This window comes from Carcharodon carcharias, chromosome 4 (assembly GCF_017639515.1).
Source record: "Carcharodon carcharias isolate sCarCar2 chromosome 4, sCarCar2.pri, whole genome shotgun sequence".
In the NCBI taxonomy this organism is placed as follows: domain Eukaryota; kingdom Metazoa; phylum Chordata; class Chondrichthyes; order Lamniformes; family Lamnidae; genus Carcharodon; species Carcharodon carcharias.
Genome location: NC_054470.1, coordinates 113,246,547 through 113,266,337, shown reverse-complemented (window position 1 = coordinate 113,266,337; position 19,791 = coordinate 113,246,547). Strand labels below are relative to the sequence as shown.

The following is a 19,791-nucleotide window of genomic DNA, read 5'->3' as shown; positions in this document are numbered from 1 at the left end:
CTCTAGCTGAGACCTAAGCAGCAAGAGAGAATCTAACCCTCTCCTTGACAGTCAAAGGAATTGGCATAATTGAATCCCCCACCATCTACATCCTGAGGGGGGTCACAGATGACCAGAAACTTAACTGGACGAGCCACAAATATACTGTGGCTACAAGAGCAGGTCAGAGGCTGGGTTTCTACACAAGTAACTCATGCCTGACTCCCCAAAGCCAGTCTGCCATCTATAAGGCACAAATCAGGAATGTGATGAAATTCTCCTCATTTGCCTGTTACAGTTCAAACAACGCTCAAGAAGCTCAACACCACCCAGGACATAGCAACCCACCTGAGTGGCCTCCCATCCACTACTTAAACATTCATTCCCTCCACCAGCAATGCACAGTGGTAGCATTGTGTACCATACACAAGATGCACAGCAGCAGCTCACCAAGGCTCCTTCAATAGCATCAATTCTACAATACAAGGGCAGCAGGTGCATGGGAACACCACCATCTCCAAGTTTCCACCCAAGTCTGTCACTAGGTCAAAATCCTGGAACTCCATCCCAAACAGCACTGCAGGTGTACCTACACCACATGGACTGTGGCAGTTCAAGAGGGCAGCTCACCACCACTTTCTCGAGGGCAATTAGAGATGGGCAATAAATGCTGGCCTTCCTAGTGATGCTCACACCCCATGAACAAATAAAAAGAAAGCATTAACATTAGTCCCTGGATTTTGTATTGGTGGAACTTTGGGGCTAGGGAAGAACAGAAGAATCGTAGTGTTTCCAATACCAAGGTTGCAGCATTTTCTTTCCAGACCTGCCTGACACTGAACATGGAGAAAGTCGGCTTTGTTCTTGAAAACACATCATTAACTTATCAGAAGAACCGGCTGGAAACGGAATGTAAAGAGTCAGCCGCGGAACAAAAAATGAAAGAGGTACCTTCAATTCTGTTACATAGAATTAGACTGCAGCCACAGGGCATTTGACTCAGTTGGGCCATGTCAGTGTGTATGCGCCACTCGAGCTTCCTCCCACATTACTTCATCTCACTCTATCAGCATAATCTTCTATTCCTTTCTCCTTCATACTTATCCAGCTTCTCCTTCAATGCATCTGTTCTAGCAATTCAAGTTAGGTACTCTTATTGAATTGATATAATCCATTTCTCTCAGTATTTTAAAATACCCGGATCAAGTGTCCCTTCAGTCTTTTCCTTAAACAAAAATCAGTTCAGTACTGCAAGTGTCTTTTCATAACCAGGAACTTTAGTTGCTCTTTGAACACATTCCACACCATGAATCTTCCTATCGGGCCAAGATGCCTGACACTACACTAAGTATATGGCATTGAGGATAGTGGCAGAAAATTAGATTAATTTATTAGCATGTAACATGTGTGTACATTGTGAGCTGTTCATATTGTTATGTGGGTTATTGTTAATTTAAGAAAAGCTATATTTGCCTATAAAATACATTTGGTAAGAATAGCATGCACAAAAGTTTATATTCCAATTGTTTAAGTTTGATTTGAGGTTCCTGTGCTTCTCAGCATACATAATTGTAATTCAATTTTTCTAAATTTTATATTCACTCACTAGCAAAATGAAGTGGTAAGGTTAGTTGCATATTCAGGAGAAAATATAGTGTTGGGAATTCATGGGGTAGAAGGATGTTGTACACCTTAAAAAAAATGGAGCGTAAGTGTTTGGTGTGTTTGATTTAAAGTACTCATTAGTGAAAGGATCATGCAAATGTTTTTGTAGCCCCTTGAGCTTTATTGGGAAAATCTGAGATGAAGCAATGGAGAGTCCCTTTACTAGATAATCACTGCACTTGTAACTTCTTACATTGCTGTTTATTCTCAAATGAAATCATTTCTATTGTGGATCACAGCAACAATATGCAGAGCTGGATGAGAAAAAACGCAGACTTCTAAATATGTGCAAAGAGCGTATGAAAGCAGCCAGGCAGACCTGTGACCTGGATCCTAATCAAAATTACATCCCTTCAGAGCTGATGACAGTAAGTAGAGATGAATTGCTGGATTATAGCCAAGATGTAACACTGAGGGAAAATGCAGTCATGGCACTTTATCAGTCTGAAGTGATATTTGTATGACCTTGGGGAGGATTTTCTGGCCCCGCCAGTCGCTGGGATTGTCCGGTCATGCTGAAAGTCAGTGGACTTTTGGCTGGGTCGCTCAATCTCCTGTGGCGGGTCCCGCCACGACTGGAGTGGAAAATCCCAGCCCAGGCCTGTCATAATATGTACGCATGTATGGTCGACATTTATTAATGGGACTTCAAAAAGTAATGAATCATGTTGACTGGTGTTACTGATGAACATAATGTACAACTGGCCACTGTACTGGGTGGGAAAGAGCTGCTGAATAGATTAATCCTGGTTTAAACTGAATGAAGTACAAATCCAGTGGCTCCCAGAGTGTACAGTCCTCATTAACTTTCATGTTTCTCTATTGATAATGAAAGGTGCAGTGGTTCTATGGCCATAAAATTGCCAACTATAGCCAAAAGATGCGAAATGTAATAATAGTTGTTTATTTCCAAAATTTGTACAGGTGTTGCCTCAATATTAAAATTGCGGATTATTTGGAAGGTGGCTATGAATTCCAGTTTGTAGTTTTGTACATGGTGATGATTTAGGAAAATATTACAAAAATATCTGGATAAATCAACTTCAGTATAAGTGGGTGAACTGGAATAAAACCATGAATTTTCGACGTAAATTTTTCTTGAAAATAATCATTGTCATGCAAATGGAAAGGAAGTTGTTGGATTCTGTATTACATGCACAGCCACATTTGTTGTTGCATGCACAACAGCAACTGTGCTCTCTGAAGACAAGGGGTGGGACGGAGCGAAGGAAGGTTGGCACAGCTCCTTTGAGGATGGTGGCTGCCACCACATGGAGTAAATGGGGGTTGGCCATTTCAGGGCTGCTGTCTCCCCGGTTACCCAAGGTGGCCACAGTTAAATCTACCCCATTGTTTTTTCCTGTGAGCACTTGAGGATAAGGCTGTTAAGAGTCCTGACCTGCAAATAAGACTTTGGTCGAAGCATCAGTGTCACTGACTGCTTGATCTAATATTGGATATTGGTGTTTGTTTTTAAATTGCCTTGAAGTTGGAATGAGCCATTTCAATTTCCTATGAACTTAGTTTGATTGTTTTCTCTCTTTCTCAGGCATTTCAAAGTCTTCCAAATTCACTGGATGAAATAGATGCTTCGCTTAATGAAGAAAGATCCAGAGCATCCTGTTTCACAGGCTTGAATTCTTCAGTAAGAGTACAGTTTGTTTTTAAACAGATAGGGTTTAGAAATAAATGAACTTAGTCATTCATGTTGAAAGCAATGTAATTAACCCCAAGTATACCTTTGTGATTCTCCTGAATTTGGGATGAACAAGTAACATTGATGCTCCTGTGCGTTTGTGTAATGGGGAACCAATTCCAACCATAATTTAAGGTAAAGATGTAGAAAAAGATTAGAAAGAACCTTTTTTATAGCACCTTTCATGATCTTGGGACGTCTTGAAGTGCTTTAGGGACAGTTAACTACTTTTCAAGTGTAGGCACTGTTGAAATACAGAGCAACACAGTAACTAACTTGAGGCAAGGCCTCACAAGCAGCATTGAAATATTTGACAAGATTAGTTGTTTCAGGTAATGGTTGAAAATTTTAATTAGAAACTTATTTGAGCACAGTCAAAAATATGTAATTCAGCTGATTGCACCATTATTACATTTATAATGGCCAAAGGGAACTTCTGTCACTAGCTGCACTAAATATCCCTGTCACTCTGGATGTGAACGTGCTGCATAGTAAAGTCATTACAAACACTTGCTACAGTTGTCTAAAGATGGTTCTTTAACAGATCTGGGGGAAATGCAGAGATTTACTGAGTAATTTATTGAAACATAATGATTCTGAGGGGGTTTGCCGGGGTAGATTCTGAGAGGGTGTTTCCTCTCATGAGGTAATCTAGAATGAGGGGGCACAGTTTCAAAATAAGGGTTTCTTTATATATTCATTCATAGGGTGTGGGCTTCGCTGGCTAGCCCAGCATTTATTGCCCATTCCTAGTTGCCCTTGAGAAGGTGGTGGTCAGCTGCCTTCTTGAACCGCTGCAGTCCATGCGGTGTAGGTACACCCACAGTGCTGTTAGGAAGGGAGTTCCAGGAATTTTGACCCAGAGACAGTGAAGGAATGGCAATATATTTCCAAATCAGGATGATGAGTGGCTTGGAGGGGAACTTCCAGGTGGTGGTGTTCCCATGTGTCTGCTGCCCTTGTCCTTCTACTTGGTAGTGGTCGTGGGTTTGAAAGGTGCTGTCTAAGGAGCCTTGGTGAATTCCTGCAGTCCTCCAATTTAAGACTGAGTTGAGGAATTTCTTCTCTTGGAGGATCTTTAGTGTTTGAAATTCTCTTCCTCTGAGCAGTTGGGGCTGGGTCATTGAATATATTCAAGGTTCAGTTAGACAGATTTTTGATTGTTAAGGGAGATGCGGGTTATAAGGGGAACCAGCAGAAAAGTAGAGTGAAGGAAACTCCTGCTCCTATTCTCTATGTTCTTATGTAACTTTGTGTAATAATAGTAATATACGTTGATGGATCTATTTTAATTGATATGCTCAATAAAATAACTTCTTCTTTAGGTTGTGGATGAGTACAAGAGGAGGAAACAAGAAATAGAAAATTTGTCTGAAGAGCTGATTGAAAAAAAAAGTGAATTGGAAAACTATAAACTGAATATCTCACAGGTAGCTGGAGAAACACTTTGAAAGCAGTGTATAAGTTAATTCTGACATTTAATTTTATGTTCTTGGTGTCAGTATGACTTAATTATGCTTTTTGACAAATTTATTTTTCACTTCCTATAGGTAAAAGAAAAGTGGCTAAATCCTTTGAAACAGCTTGTCGAACAAATTAACGAGAAGTTTAGCGAGTATTTCCGCTCAATGCAGTGTGCAGGGGAAATTGACCTGCACACAGAAAATGAGGTAAGATATTTTCCAGCTCTATTTTGACATTGACATTCACCCCAGTAATCTCCCCAGCCTGTCTAATGAAATAAAAACAAAAAATGCTGGAAAAACTCCACAGGTCTGGCAGCATCTGAGGAGAGAGAAATAGAGTTAAAGTTTTGAGTCCGTATGACTCTTCTTCAAAGCAGTATTTTGCTTTCATTTAATTGTCCAATGATTCAACCCTCAACCGAGTCATCAGTAAGCTGTTCCCTTCACCCTAGATATAGACCATTATTGACCTGGCATTATAGAATTCACTGGACCTCTAAGTGATCTGGGACTTGTACCGCCCACAGTTCCAGAGCTTTTATACATTGGGGCTAAGACTTGCATTATCCTAAGAAGTCTCCACCATATTTGGCCCCAATCTTTTGTCTACAGCAGTCAGACAATTCTAATTTGACAGACTAAATATGGAATCCAACATATCCGCTTATTGTTTTTGATCCAGGCCTTGCGCAACAGACGTACAAAGAAATAGATGCAATTGCCCCATTTTTCCCTGGGTGGAAGCATAAGGCTCATCGATCGTTTCTGACTCTACAAATTGTTAAGGAAACCTTAAGCTCGTTATAAACCAAATCTGATACGCACTGTTCAACTGTTGTTGTGAACAAGACCACCAGAATTGAGAGATTTCCTAGAAAGTACCAGTGCCAACTCGTTAACTGCCCTGTCCTATTGCGCTACCTCAGAACTGTCTTGGTTATCTCCTTTCACAATGTGGCCACAAAAAGTAAGCGAACAGGTGTGAATCAGACATTCTGCACCTCAGCAGAAGCTAAACAGTACCGTCAGCTATATTGTATCCTGACACATTAAACCCTAACACAACCATAACCATAAATCTGCAAGCCATTTATAAGCAAAAGTGAGACTAAATCAAATCTTAATCCAATGTAAATATTTATACACGACATTGGTATCTTAGCCTTGCTTGAATGGGACCAATCCCTGAATCCACTCTTCTTGTCTGTTTGAATATTGTGTGACACTGCAGTGGAATAACTGTCTATTTACTGAGATTTGTTCTGCAGTGCCTTTCCTTCCATTGCAGCTACTGCTAATGACAACAGCTATTGTGTTTTATGCACTAACCGAATCTTTGTCTTGTCATTTATGCTGTAGTTCTTCCCACCTGAGTGATGGACCTTGCCTTGAACTCCTTTTTTAAATTTAAATAATCTGCCATGTTCATGGGCTTTGCAAACTCTGGTTGTTTCTCCAGTTAATGCTAGAGGCACATGGCTAGACTCCTTCCCATTCATCAATGAGAATCAAGGTGTATGGCCTTGATTTGAAGCAGCAGCAGGAAGAAAAGTCAATGTAGGGTGATGTGCAAGGGTTAATGGTTCCCAGTCAGCCTTCCTAATATCTCCTTATGCGACTCAGTATCAAATTTGTTTACAAATGCTCCTGCGCAATGTCTAGAGACATTTTCTGACAGTAAGGGCACAAGTTGTTAAACCATGGGTCAGCTAATGTAGGTTTTGGAGTAGGAAAAGCATTATTTTGAAGTAACCAGATTACACTTGCACCGAATAAAAGTATCTAACTGAGTTAGCAGACTAGATGGACTGAATTGTCACCTCATTCTTGTGCATTTTGTTTCCTACAGGAAGAATATGATAAATACGGTATCCGAATTCGAGTGAAGTTTCGCAGCAGCACTCAGCTCCATGAACTCACCCCACATCACCAGAGTGGCGGGGAGAGAAGCGTTTCTACAATGCTATATTTAATGGCTCTACAGGAATTAAATAGATGCCCATTTCGAGTTGTAGATGAAATCAATCAGGTACTTCTACCATCACAACATTCAGGAAATTGGTGTTTTCCAATAATACAGTTCACTTGGCATTGTGAACGAAGCAAGTTCTCCCTTTGGAATTGTCTTTCCTTTAATTTTGCGTAACTGTTTCTTTAAAAATTAAATATTTTGATGTGGAAGAACGCTGAAGTTTCTGCGAGAGATGTGTGGCTTTATTACCTTTTGTCATTGCAGGGAATGGACCCAACCAATGAGAGGAGGGTTTTTGAAATGGTGGTACGTACAGCTTGCAAGGAGAACACCTCTCAATATTTCTTTATCACACCCAAGGTACACAGCTCACCTTTCAATCAAATTATACTGTAACTCTCTGAGTAAATGTTGAGCAGACCTTCCAGCATGAGTGTGGATTTGAGTTGCTCATTTTCTATTTGGTGTTTAGCAGCTTCTTTGATATTGTACACTTCATCACAGCAGTATGTAGTTTTGGAGCACAAGGAGATTGAAGATCGTGGAGGAAGTTAATGGCAATCTGAAATGGTGCTTGGTTGTTCGATTGTGAAGTCATGGTCAAACAGGTGATGGGAGGAAGAATGATATAGTTGCTATATGGCCTTCAACAAGCAGAGCTCCCTGCGCCATAGCATGATAAACACTAAGTCATGTTAGCCATAGGATTGGTCATCTGAGATTCCCTCCCCTGCATGGCCAGTATTTGACAGTGATTCAGAGGCCGGCCTATCAGGTTTATCATCTGATTAGCTGCAGCCAATGGGATTGCTAGAAAGTGTGTGTGGCCACCTGTTCGTCGGCTAATGGAATTGCTGGAACACTGCCTTTGGTCATCCTTTCTGTCAGTCCTGTACAAGATAATGTAGTTTGACAAAATTAGGTTATGGAATGAAACGTGTTGAAACTATGATTGAACCCATTAGATCCTCCAACCTCTTGAATCGGGTGTCTTGTTAACAGTGATTAACCCTAGATTATGTCATTGGAACTTGAAGGGTTTGTACAAGGCATAGAAGGAGGATAGCCCATTAAAAGCTGTGTGTGTGGAGTTTATCAATTGTGTGTGAATTAAAGGGAGAACTTTTTAACTGAAAATGTAGCTTCAACTTCTTTGTAAGACTACAAGACTGACCGTGTTCGATTATTACTAACGTGCTATAATTTGGCTTTTCATAGCTGTTGCAGAACCTGACTTATTCTGACAACATGACAGTGCTGTGTGTTTATAATGGGCCACACATGCTGCCACCAGGCAAGTGGAATCTGAAGGCTTTTCTCAGGAGGCGACGAAGAGTACAAGTGCATAACTGAGGAATTTAAGGACAATTCTCTCTTGGGCATTAATCAATTATGTTTACATGCAAAACACTGACTCTTTCACACATTTGGCTTTTAAATGCTTATTATACGAGCAGAGAAATGCTAACACATTCTTGCTGGAACGAAATTAACTAAGGTAAGCTTATATTTTATCAGATATCGCTCCCACATGTGCGACCACAACGCTCGCATAGTGGTATGGCTTGGTAATTGAATTATTGTACATAGCTGTAACAATAATGGGGAAACAAAGTTTGTATAACTGTAAAGGTAGATTTCTGTCTACTGGACAAAATACCTGTCCTTTTAAGGAAATTGTTGTCAATATATTGCTGCAGGATGCCCTAATTCTGTAAGGTGTGATTTGTTGTGACAGTTAGATTATTGTGAAATTGGTGCATCCCATGCCATTCCCCCATGTAGAAGAGCAAAAATTACTGGTTTTTAAATTTCTTAATTGTTTTTTAAAAGCTGTCAAGTACCAGCCATGCAGTTAGACAGAAAACAGATTTCTGAATTGTGAAGAGTGATTAAGGTGGGTGAAAGCCTTTATATGGGCAGCCAGCTGTAAATAAAGGTAAGAAATTCTCTTAGGCAGAAAACATGCTCAGAGGTGCAGCCTGATTCCGCATCATAGAAGAGGGAACAAATGCCCTCTGCCCAAAATCCAAACATGCTGTGCACAACATCAACTCATGAGCTCAGTAATAGAATGTAAACTGGACCTTCATGTCAGAGGGGATATGACATATGAAGGGAAAGCCATATTCTTATGTACAGAAAATGCCTTTAGGAGTGACTGTTGCCTTGCTGGGTTAGCCACCCAGTCCATGATAAGTGGACAGTAATGTATTAATGTGAGTCATTATTCCTGCACTTGCATCTTGTCAAGTAGTGTGCATAGCACAACGTTTTTAATGAATCACCAAGTGTCCTTTGCACTGATGTAGCCCTGGGTGGAAGGGGTGGTTGCTTGTCCCCACCCCTGTGGAGGTCACCTGGTTAATCTGCTCAAAGATAGTGTACCACCAGCCAAGGTGAGCATCTCCACTTGCACTTTGGCCCTGATTGTTGCTGTGGGCTATTGTGAAACAGAAGGTGTAATTTTAATCTATTCAGCGCCGTTGTTCAGATTTGCCGTCGTGTATATGTGGGTGGGGGGTGGTCGGGATTGTAAGGTTGGTTATTTAAAATGTTGTGCTGCTCTGCAGTGCCTGCTTTATTTTTGTAAGATAACAAAAATATCAATAGTTACTGCTGTAGTGTTACAAGTTTTTTTTTATTGAAGTATGTTGCAAAAGCTGTCTGAAGGAACTTGTAGTTTTCACAGTACAAGTTGGGCGAATGCATCTTTGAAAACACAACATTCCACTTATTCAACAGAGGTGATAAGAAATTTGCCTTCCCATAGCCACCTCCTTGACCCATTAACACTTTGAAAAGAATATGATACACTGCCATATTTATATCTATGACTAATCCTTTTCAAAGGTGGATATTTTGAATGTTATTTTGGGACATGTTCAGTGTAATTGAACCAGTTTCATTCATGGCACCCCCTCAGATTGGCTTTTAATTAAATCTCTATGAGAAATTGATATATTTCCCTTTTGCATTTTCATAAAACTTTTGTTCAAGAATTTTTGGTGTTTTGATTTTATCGTTTGAGAACTTGGCCTTTGTTTTGTATCGCTGACTACTTTCTAAAGAGAATTCTTGTTATTTTGTTTAAAAAGAAGCTCTGTATTTTACCTTGGGTAAGTTTATTGCTGTTCCTTTGAATTGAAATAAATAAACTTTATTTTTAAAAAATCTGGCCCATTTTTTGTATTGCAAAGTTGTTTCTCTTAAAGTTAACGTTTGAATGCTATTAAAAAAGAAATTGGCCCGGATTTTACAGTCAGCAGCAAACGAATAGCGCTCATTGTTCATTGCACTTACTGTGGGCTTCGGTAATGGAACTTGCAGTGATTTGAAAGCTGAAACAGCACCTCACCTTATACAAGGGACCTGGGTCCTGTGAACAGGACAAGCAATGGCATGACTCCTCAACCAATCAGATTGAAGAGTTGATACTGAGGCGCACAGGCTAAACCAGGAAGTGTAAGGAAGAATGGCTAATTCAATGCCAGATAATGTACAGAAAATGAATTGGTGAAAGATGGGATTAAGAGACAAGGGAAAATTTGAAAGAAAATTATTCATATTTTTTAAATCTTTCAACAATAATTCAAATCTGAAGGAATGCGATGCCACACTTGTAATAGTTAATTTTCAGTGCCAGAGGGTTCACAGTAATTAAGACTCATTACACAAGTTAGAAGATTAACTTACATTGGAATGGACAAGCCCCAACTTTTTGTGCTATGTTTAGTGAGTATCTGTCGTGCAACGATGTTCCCTCTAAATCGTGCAGCCAAGCAGCAACCCAAAAGTTCCTATATAGGCCATGCACAAATCTATCCCTTTAAGTAACTGTCCATCCACATTTGTGCAAAAAGGTTGAAAGGGACAGCGCCGTTACACAAATTGCCCCGATGCTCCAAAAAAACTTAGATGATGCCATTGTACACAGGTACAGAAGCCTTGTGTCCTTCCATGTGATTTTTGTCAAGTTCTGTAGTGAGGCACTGGTGTGATGAAGCTTGTGATGGAGCAGACCATCACGGACAGCAGCCTCCTCATTTTAAAACAAGTCAGTAAGGTAATAAAATGGTGACTGACATGACACCTGTACACACATAGGTCTTCACCCAGAAAAACAGGGCAGTTAGCCTTTAGTTTTTATCCATCGTGCTATTGTCTTAATTTAAATGACAAGCTTAGAAATTGAGTTATATTTTCTAGGATATCTAAGCTGCTATTTGTTTATCTGTACTTAATTTTCACCATAATAAAATTTTCAGGGAGCCATCTCCTATAAAGCCAGAAACCATTGGGAGACTTGACAATGCAAGCAGTGTTTTGAAATAGTTGCTCTTAACTTAATTCATCTTTTAAATTATTTGCAGTTAGAATGGCCATTCAGCCATCATGCTTGTGCCAGCTCTTTGAAAGAGCTAACCAGTTAGTTTCACTCTTCCACCCTCCCCCATCCCAACCAACCCTGCCGGTACCCAACACACTTTTTTTCCTTTTCAACTGTTTCTCTGATTCCCCTTTGGAAGTTACCACTCAGTCTGCATCCACCACCCTTTCAGCTGGATCATCATCATGTTTCTGTGGATCCAGGAGTGCCTCAACGTCCTCACCGCTCCACAGCCATCGTGCTTGGGCCCCATTGTTTTCATATGTGCCTTTAATGTAGTCAGGTGCTTCACAGGAGCATTCTTGGAGAAATTTTGACACTGAGCCACATGAGATATTAGGACAGGTGCCCTGAGTTCATGTTACAGACAGGAGCAGGTTTAATTTAAACAGTCCTGATTTCTGCTCTCACCACCCATCTGTAAACAGATATTTTGATTTCCCCCTTTATAAGCAGTGGCATATTTCCCAGCCCCTCAATTTTGGTGTGATCCAATTTCTATTAATAACTACGGCAAACTGGAGATCATGAAAATTCAGCTAATTTATTCGCACACATCACATGGACTGCAGCGGTTCAAGAAGGCAGCTCACCACCACCTACTCAAGGGCAGCTAGGGATGAGCAATAAATACCGGCCCAGCTAACAAAGCCCACATCCCATGGATGAATTTTTAAAAACTCAAAATGTGGGGAGGGTGTGTTGCTACGTAGCCTTCCCAGTGCATTCATACATTAAAAGAGGGATAGAGAAAGATGGATTTGCAGGGTCCTTTGTCCTAGCAGACTGGTAGTCTCTGTTGGCCAGGCCTGGCTTAGGAAATGTAGATGGCCTTTGTATAATTCCCTTGAATTTGATCCCTGCAGCAACAGGGGTAGTTAGCGTCTTTTCGGGGCTAACAAGGTGTCAGCTTCTCAGATATTGCCTGAAAGTTCCTTTTGTTCAGGGTTACAGGCAGACATAGCCTCAGCCTTTTTAAAGTCTTTGCCTAGTTTTTAAAATTTTAGGATGTAGCCATGTTGAGATATATATATATATATATATATATATATATATATAAATAATATATATATATTTCAACATAGCTATTTCATAAAAATATAGTGCGAGGTCTTGGTTCTGTGACACTTAGCTCTTTGCCCAAGCTTTAAGGAGTTTTTCTTAAAGGAGAAAGAGAGGCAGAGGGGTTTGGCTTGTGAAGACAAAGTTGGAGGAAGTTACAGAATTAGGCAGGCCATGGAGGGATTTGAAAAACAAGGGTGTGAATTTTGAGGCATTACCCGAGGGGCAGCCAAAGTAGGTCAGTGATGGGTGAATGGGACTTTGTGAGAACTAGGATACGCACAGCAGAGTTTTGGATGACCAAGTTTATAGAAGGTGAACTGGCCAGTAGTGCATTGGGATAGTCTAGAGGTAACAAAGGCAGGGATGAGGCTTTCAACAGCAAATGAGCTGAGGCAGGGGCAGAGTTAAATGCTGTTACAGAGAAACATGGTATAGATATATGGTTGGAAGCTCAACGCTGGGGAACAAAATTATGACACTTAAGGTTGCAAACAATCTGGTTCAGCCACAGATATTGTTAAGGAGAGGGATGGAGTCAGTAGCGAGCGAATTGAGTTGGTGGCGGAGTCTTTCCAATATTTAGTTGGAAGAAATATTGGATGTTGTACAAAGAGTCTGACAAATTAGAGATAGTTGAGGGATCAAGAGTTGTGGTGGTTTTAAATTCATTTTCAAAGACTTTCAAACCAGATGAAATCCTACTGAACTGAATGATACCTTGATTAAAGTTGAGGGAAGATGATGACATAGTGGTAATATCACTGGACTAGTAATCCAGAGGCCCAGGCTCGAGGATTGGATTCAAATTCCACCATGGCTGCTGGTGGATTTTAAATTTAATTAATGAAAGTGAAAGCTAGTCTCAGTAAGAATGACCACAAAACTACCATCAATTGTGGTAAAAACCCATCTGGTTTACTAATGTCCTTTAGGGAAGTAAATCTGCCGTCCTTACCTGGTCTGGCCTACCTGTGACCCTAGACCCACAGCAATGGGGTTGACTCTTAACTGCCCTCAAGTGGCCTATGAAGCCACTTAGTTCAAGTGATCTGGGGGATGGACAATAAATGCTGACCTTGCCAGTGGCGCCCACATCCCCTACACTCAGTTGATCTCGTCTATGCCCAGCTTTATAAATGAATATACAAGTGAGCCAGTATAGAAGTGCTGTCAGATTTTATTGGATGAATGTGATAATCTGGAGTAATAAACATCCCTCCACTGGACATTTCCTTACAATGATGTTTCTCACTTCAAAAACACAGTTCATTCTTGGTATTGATTTTAACATGAATAAGTTGTGCTCATTTTTGAAAATTAGAAGCTTCACTTCAGGTTTGAATTTTACTCATTTGTAAACTTTCACAAAATATATAAATTGCAAGATTTCAAATGATGGAAGAAAATAGAATTGCATTTACATGCAGTAAAAGGGCTTAACCAGACAATACATACACGTTATTTATATATTCGCACAGAGAGGCACCACATTACAGCTTGATTGTCAATCATTGTATTAAGTATACTTGTGCTGGTACCATAGTTAAAAATAGGAGGTAGATTGCCTAGCGTTCCTTTTTCAAAAAGGTAGCAAAGAAAAATAGAGAGGCTTAATAAGTTTCCAATGCTGTAAAAAAACAATGTTCTTCTCTGCCCCATTCCCCATCTCCCCTTGTGAAACACATCACCAGCTATCACAAAGCCATGCCATATCAACCACTGTCCTCTTTCTCAGAAGGGTATTCTAGCTACTAAATCACTAGATCGACACCCACTGTGGTATTCCACTTGTCAATCTTGCAATTTGTCTTTTCCTGGTACAAATTCAAAGTCACACCTCATGGAGCTGATGGCACCAAATGGAATTAGTGCCTGTTTTATACAGTCCTAACACGGTGGTCCTAGACATGAACAATTGGACGGGTGTCCCTATCCAAATAAGAAAAAGTGTTCAGAGTAAACTTTCCTGCCTGCTGAGAGCATAACAGTGCAGCAGTAGTTTCTATCATGTAGTTCAGGAGACTGCATTTCAAACTGACTAGAATTACGAGAAGCATTGGAAATCTATTGTTGTGTAGGGCTGTCCTGTGTCACAGAACAAAATAAATGTCAGCCAAATATGAATGCTAACAAGCACAGAACTGCGATTAGAAAGTGCTCCAGCGTTTGAAGGCCACAGCACTGAAACGCAAACTACACAGCCGGTCTTTAACAGCAGCGGCTGATCTCCTTTGGTGTACTGACGGCACAGCGACATCAGCAGCCGGCTGATCTCCTCCCTCCCTGGAGGATAGGATTTTATCTTGCTGGCTCGGGGGCTGTGGATCGGAGGGACCCAATTGTCCTCCGCGGCTTTTGAAGGATGCCGGAATGAAAGCCAGGATGTCGCCTGGCATGCTTCGTCAAATGGTCGCTCCTCATGAAGCATTTCTCACACAGGGGGCACTTGAACCTTTTCTCTCCAGTGTGGGTTCTGTAGTGTCGCGTCAGTTCATCAGAACGGGAAAACCTTTTGCTGCAACTGGGCCACGTGCAAGGAAAGGGCCTTTCTCCTGTAAAGCGCAAAGAGAACATTTTAGAAGATGACTAACACCCCACACAGGATTTCTTTTCCCACACAATTGTTATGCATTTGGCTCCCTGGGTTCTCTCTCTGGTTCAGTGGTACCAGTTTGAACATCTTACTTTCACAGCAGTTGACCCACACTGTCCTATTAGCCCCTTGTAGAGTTGTAGAGGAGACGAGGTAACAGCAATAGGAAGTGGGAACGAGGTGATCGAGGGATTTGAAAACAAGGATGAGAATTATAAATTTGAGACATTGCCAGACCGGGAACCAATGGAAGTCGGCGAGCGCAGAGGGTGCTGGGTGAGGGAATTGGTCCAAATTAGGATACAGGCAGCACTCTCTGATGATTCCTTTGAAGCCCCTTAAGTTCACTCAGGTTGAACAGAATTCCAAAAGCTCATCCTATTTGGAACTTTATAAACGATGATGGAGAGGTTTAGGGAGGGTATTCCAGACCTCACAGTCCAGGTAGCTGAAGGCACGGCCGCCAGTGCTGAAGCAACTAAAACCAAAAATGTGCAGGAGGCCAGAACTGCTCAGTACTGTACTGGAGTGTCAGCCTTGATTTTTGTGCTTAAGTCTTGGAGTGAGTCTTGAACCCAGAGCCTTCTGACTCAACAGTGCTGCCAACCAGAGATCTCAGAGGGTTGTTGGGCTAGAGAGGTTACAGAGATAGGGAGGGGCGAGGCCATTAAGAGATGAACACGGGAACAATAGTTATATGATCGGATTCACTTAATTTAGTTGATGTAATTTATTTCTGTGCATTAATTGTGAAAGTGTAAGTTTTTCTGAGCCTTTATATTATGTGCATTATTTTGTATGTAATGTCCAACTTATTTCCTATTTATCCTTTGCCAGAAAAACCTCAGCATTATAGTATACCAAATTAACTTCAGGTCTTTATTGTCCACACTACATTTTCACTGATGCCATATTGTTTTTGCTTACAAAGGAAAAGTCGAAATGAATGTTAGTTTTAGTCTAAATTAAGAGAATATTAAAACAGTAAAAAGGTCTTGGATTTCTTAAAGCACTTTTCACAAACACCAGACATCCCAGAGCACTTTACAGTCAATTATTTTTAACATGCACTGGAAGACCAGCAAGCTTCGGATAGACCAAAGAGCGTCTTTCACTGAGCCGATGGTCCTCCAGCCGCAATTGATGTTTATCTCGGTGTGTCCCCCTGGGAACACCCCATAGATCCCTTGACAAAAGCAGCTGCATCTCTTTCCAGACCTCCTTTGCAAAGGCACATTCCAGAAGCAGGTCTGGTCAAGGTGGATCAGCTACTCCTGAGCAAACTTGACGTAACTGGCATTGACCTTGGACAGAATTTTGTCGTCCACAATAAGCAGTGAAATGGGTCGCCAATTCCCTCCCTTTCCCTCCCAGCTTTTAATATACATTTAAAAGTTAGCCAGCTCAATAATTACTGCATTGTTATTGTTTGCCACGAATCCCACTAGCTACAGTAGTTACATTCCTGGTGAATAGCACAAGGGAAAGTCTTGTGGCGCAGTGGGTAGTGTCCCTGTCTCTGAGCTAGAAGCTCTGGGTTCAAGTCCCAATCTGGAGCTTGACAACCATGGAGGATGCATTCATAATCAGGTTGATTATCAACTTGTAATTCCTTCTGCTACACCTATGGCAGGTGGTAGGCTTGATGGCGGAGTGACACCTGTCATGCTACAGCCTCTGCGACAGGCACATGACCCATTCGAGGAAAAACCAGCTATGGAAACAGATGTAAGCACATGCTTTTGTCTGCCTCATGTGTCACTGGACATGGGAGAAAGGAGAAATATCACAAGAGGTCCATCCGGAGAATGACATTAGACTCAAAAATAGTTTCTGACATATTTGTTAAGGATCCAAACACATTTCCACGGAGCAATTCTCACAAGCACTTCAGGCACACAACCAGTTAGGCTGGAAGTGAGTGAAAGCCACACCCGCATCTGCAATGGACAGTTTACATCCAGATACCACCCAGTCACACAAATGAAGTAGCTGCCCACTTCTCCACCCAATTAATGTGAAACCAGTAAATTCAGTTCTGAACTTAACCCTTGCAACCCCTAAATTATAGTGAACCATATCACCTTTGATAGAGTAAATAAGGAGAAATTGTTTCCACACTGGCAGAATACCAGGGGATGCAGGTTAAAAGCCAGGGGGGCGATGAAGAGAATTTCTTTTTTTTTATATACACGAGTTATTATCTGGAAGGCACAGCCTGAAAGAGGCAGCGGGAGCAATTCAATAGTAACTTTCGAAAAGAGGGTTGGATAAATACCCGAAAGGGTGGGGGGGAGGGATTTTCAGGGCCACGGGGAAAGAACAGGGAGAGTGGGACTAATTGGATAGCTTTTTCAAAGAGCCAGCACAGGCACGATGGGCTGAATGGCCTCCTTTTGTGCTTGTACCCTTCTGCGACTTGTTTTAAAAAACGGAGAAAATAATGACTTTACTGAATCACAGTGCTGGTTTTAAATGGGAGAGCAGTAACACTGACCTGTGTGCGTTCTGAAATGTGCCTTCAAGTGAGAAGACTTTCGGTACACTTTGCCACATCCAGTGTAGGGGCACTCATGCCTCTTGCCGGAGATGGGCTTCCCCTCACCCGTTGCGCTGCACTGTAGAAGTCCATACTCCGGCGTAACTCCGGGCGCAAGAGGCGGCTCCAGGCGCTGGGCGGCGCCCTCCGAATCAGCGCAGCCCCCGGAGTGACTGCACCCGAGTTGGGAGATTGGTCGGCGCTGGCCCAGGTCCGCCAGGATCCTGGCCATGGTGAGGAGGGAGCCTCCGTCCTTGCAGCCCTCCCTGGGTTCCCTCTTACCCTCTCCAGTCAGCTCCTGCCCAGGAGACTGGTGCACGATAGGGCGACTGGAGATGGAGACTAAACATTCGGCGGCCAGGTAATCGATATAAGCGACAGCAGACATGGCTCTAAAAGCAAATTGCAGGTTTCTCCCGCCTCGCTTTTCCTTTCAACCTGACAGCAGATTTTTAAACCAGACAATCTGCTTTTAGCATAAAGTCGCTCCCTTGTACAATATGACAAACACGTGGCGTGCGAAAATATCAAATCACATTGCCATGTTGTTTAAAATATCACCCACGGCAAAGCTTCCAGCCCTGTTTTTCTCCTCCAGGTGAACGAAACTGTAACATCTCTTAAAAAAAATCAACAACTTTGCATTTCTAGAAAACAAAACGGTTGGATTTTGACAAACTATTCCCTTCCTAATCCCTTAAAAAAAAGACCAATGGGAAGATACAAATTGGCTAAAATGATCCCGGCAAAGGCTGGTTATTTTGGTCGGTGCACGGAATCACTGAATTTTGAATGATAGTGAGAACAATCTCAGTTTGATGCAGTATCAAAACTGGGATACACAGTCGCGCCGCACCAAACCTCAGGCGAATTTCTCAATGTTCTTTCACATTGTAACCAATTTCTGGATACTTACTCTCCGCCCCGCCTCCTTTTCACGTCACAATGGGAGGGCCTCCTGATTGGACGCGCCGGCGTACTATTCGCAAGGGTTCCGAACACGTGGAGCTCCTAGCCCACCCCACCCCCGCCCCCACCCCCAATACCCCATTCATATTGATAGGGTGACCTGACATGAACCAGTTGGCCCACCCCCACCAAAGTCAAGTCCACGTTGACATGTCCAAGGCAATTCCCAACAAAATGATATATATTCTCATGCAATCCCCTTGGCTCCTGTTGCTGGGTTAAATCTTAAAGGGGAAATGTTCATTGTTTAATTTTGGTTGAAGTGTCTTGCTTTCCAGCGATGTCTCGAATCAATAAAGAATTCTCAGGCGTTGTTTTCAAATTCCCGAAACGGACGGAAGAAAGCGTATTTGGATGACGGACTTTGCAGAGCGATTGCAGATGAGCTACAATGGGTGAGTGAGGATGGTGCAAGACAGATGAGTGTGACCTACCATGAGAACAGACCTCCTGGTTGGAGCAGCAGCAGCTACTGACTTTTTCTTTATTCATTCATGGGATGTGGGCATCGCTGGCTAGGCCAGCATTTATTGCTCATCCCCTAATTGCCCTTGAGAAGGTGGTGATGAGCTGCCTTCTTGAACCGCTGCAGCCCATGTGGTGTAGGTGCACCCATAGTGCTTTTAGGGAAGGAGTTCCAGGATTTTGACCCAGGGACAGTGAAGAAACAGTGATATATTTCCAAGTCAGGATGGTGTGTGGCTTGGAGGGGAACTTGCAGGTGGTGATGTTCCCATGTGTCTGTTGCCCTTGCCCTTCTAGATGGTAGCCGCCCCTCTTCCCCATCCCATTTTTGCAACCTCCTCCAGCAATGCAACTCTCTGAGATCTCAGCGTTCCTCCAACTCTGGCTGTTGGGCATTCCCCACTTTCATCACTCCATCATCGGCGGCCGTGTCTTCATCTGTGTGGACCCCAAGTTCTGGAATTCCCTCCATAAACCTCTCTACCTCTAGCTCCTCCCTTCAGACACTCTGTTAAACCCACCACTTTGACCAAACATTTGGTCACGTCCTAATATCTCCACACGTGTCAAATGTTGTCTGATAATGTTCCTGTTGTGTGAAACACCTCAGAACATTTTATCACATCAAAGGCATTGTATAAATGCGAGCTGTTAGTTAACTTTGTTGTAAGTATAACTTCATTATACTTTTTATACACTCTCCTAATTTCAAGAGACACATTAGTTTGAAATAGGTTATTATGGGTAATGATGATTCCTATTTATTACACATTAGAACATAACTGTACCTTTTATGCAAAATATCTTCTCTCAAGGCTGTCTTCAACCAACATTTTGAAAACTAAGATGTGGGAAAATACAGATAATTGAACATTCCAAATAAACTTATTCCCATCTCTTTTTATGATGGTGTGTGTGTTACACTTCACTCAGGGAGCCCGAGTTGCTGTGGTAACACACACATTTCCATGCATGTTGTAGTCCGGAGCTGT

General features: G+C 41.9%; 2 protein-coding genes across 2 annotated transcripts in view; one reads left to right on the top strand and one right to left on the bottom strand.

Annotated features, from left to right (window-relative positions):
* smc5 (structural maintenance of chromosomes 5) overlaps positions 1 to 9,952 on the top strand; it is a 160,788-nt gene extending 150,836 nt beyond the window's left edge. The window contains exons 17-24 of the mRNA XM_041186111.1: positions 804 to 926; positions 1,884 to 2,012; positions 3,194 to 3,289; positions 4,666 to 4,770; positions 4,891 to 5,010; positions 6,656 to 6,835; positions 7,043 to 7,138; positions 7,997 to 9,952. Of these exons, the coding sequence (XP_041042045.1) occupies positions 804 to 926; positions 1,884 to 2,012; positions 3,194 to 3,289; positions 4,666 to 4,770; positions 4,891 to 5,010; positions 6,656 to 6,835; positions 7,043 to 7,138; positions 7,997 to 8,131 (984 nt within the window). The 3' untranslated portion in view covers positions 8,132 to 9,952. The remainder of the gene's footprint in view (positions 1 to 803; positions 927 to 1,883; positions 2,013 to 3,193; positions 3,290 to 4,665; positions 4,771 to 4,890; positions 5,011 to 6,655; positions 6,836 to 7,042; positions 7,139 to 7,996) is intronic.
* A 3,440-nt stretch (positions 9,953 to 13,392) lies between these two features.
* On the bottom strand, positions 13,393 to 18,260 carry klf9 (Kruppel-like factor 9). Its single transcript, XM_041187047.1, has 2 exons — positions 17,324 to 18,260; positions 13,393 to 14,785 (listed from the first exon to the last, which is right to left on the bottom strand). Exons 1-2 carry the CDS (start codon positions 17,751 to 17,753, stop codon positions 14,532 to 14,534), a joined length of 684 nt encoding a protein of 227 aa, XP_041042981.1. The 5' UTR covers positions 17,754 to 18,260; the 3' UTR covers positions 13,393 to 14,531.
* Between the last annotated feature and the right edge of the window lie 1,531 nt (positions 18,261 to 19,791).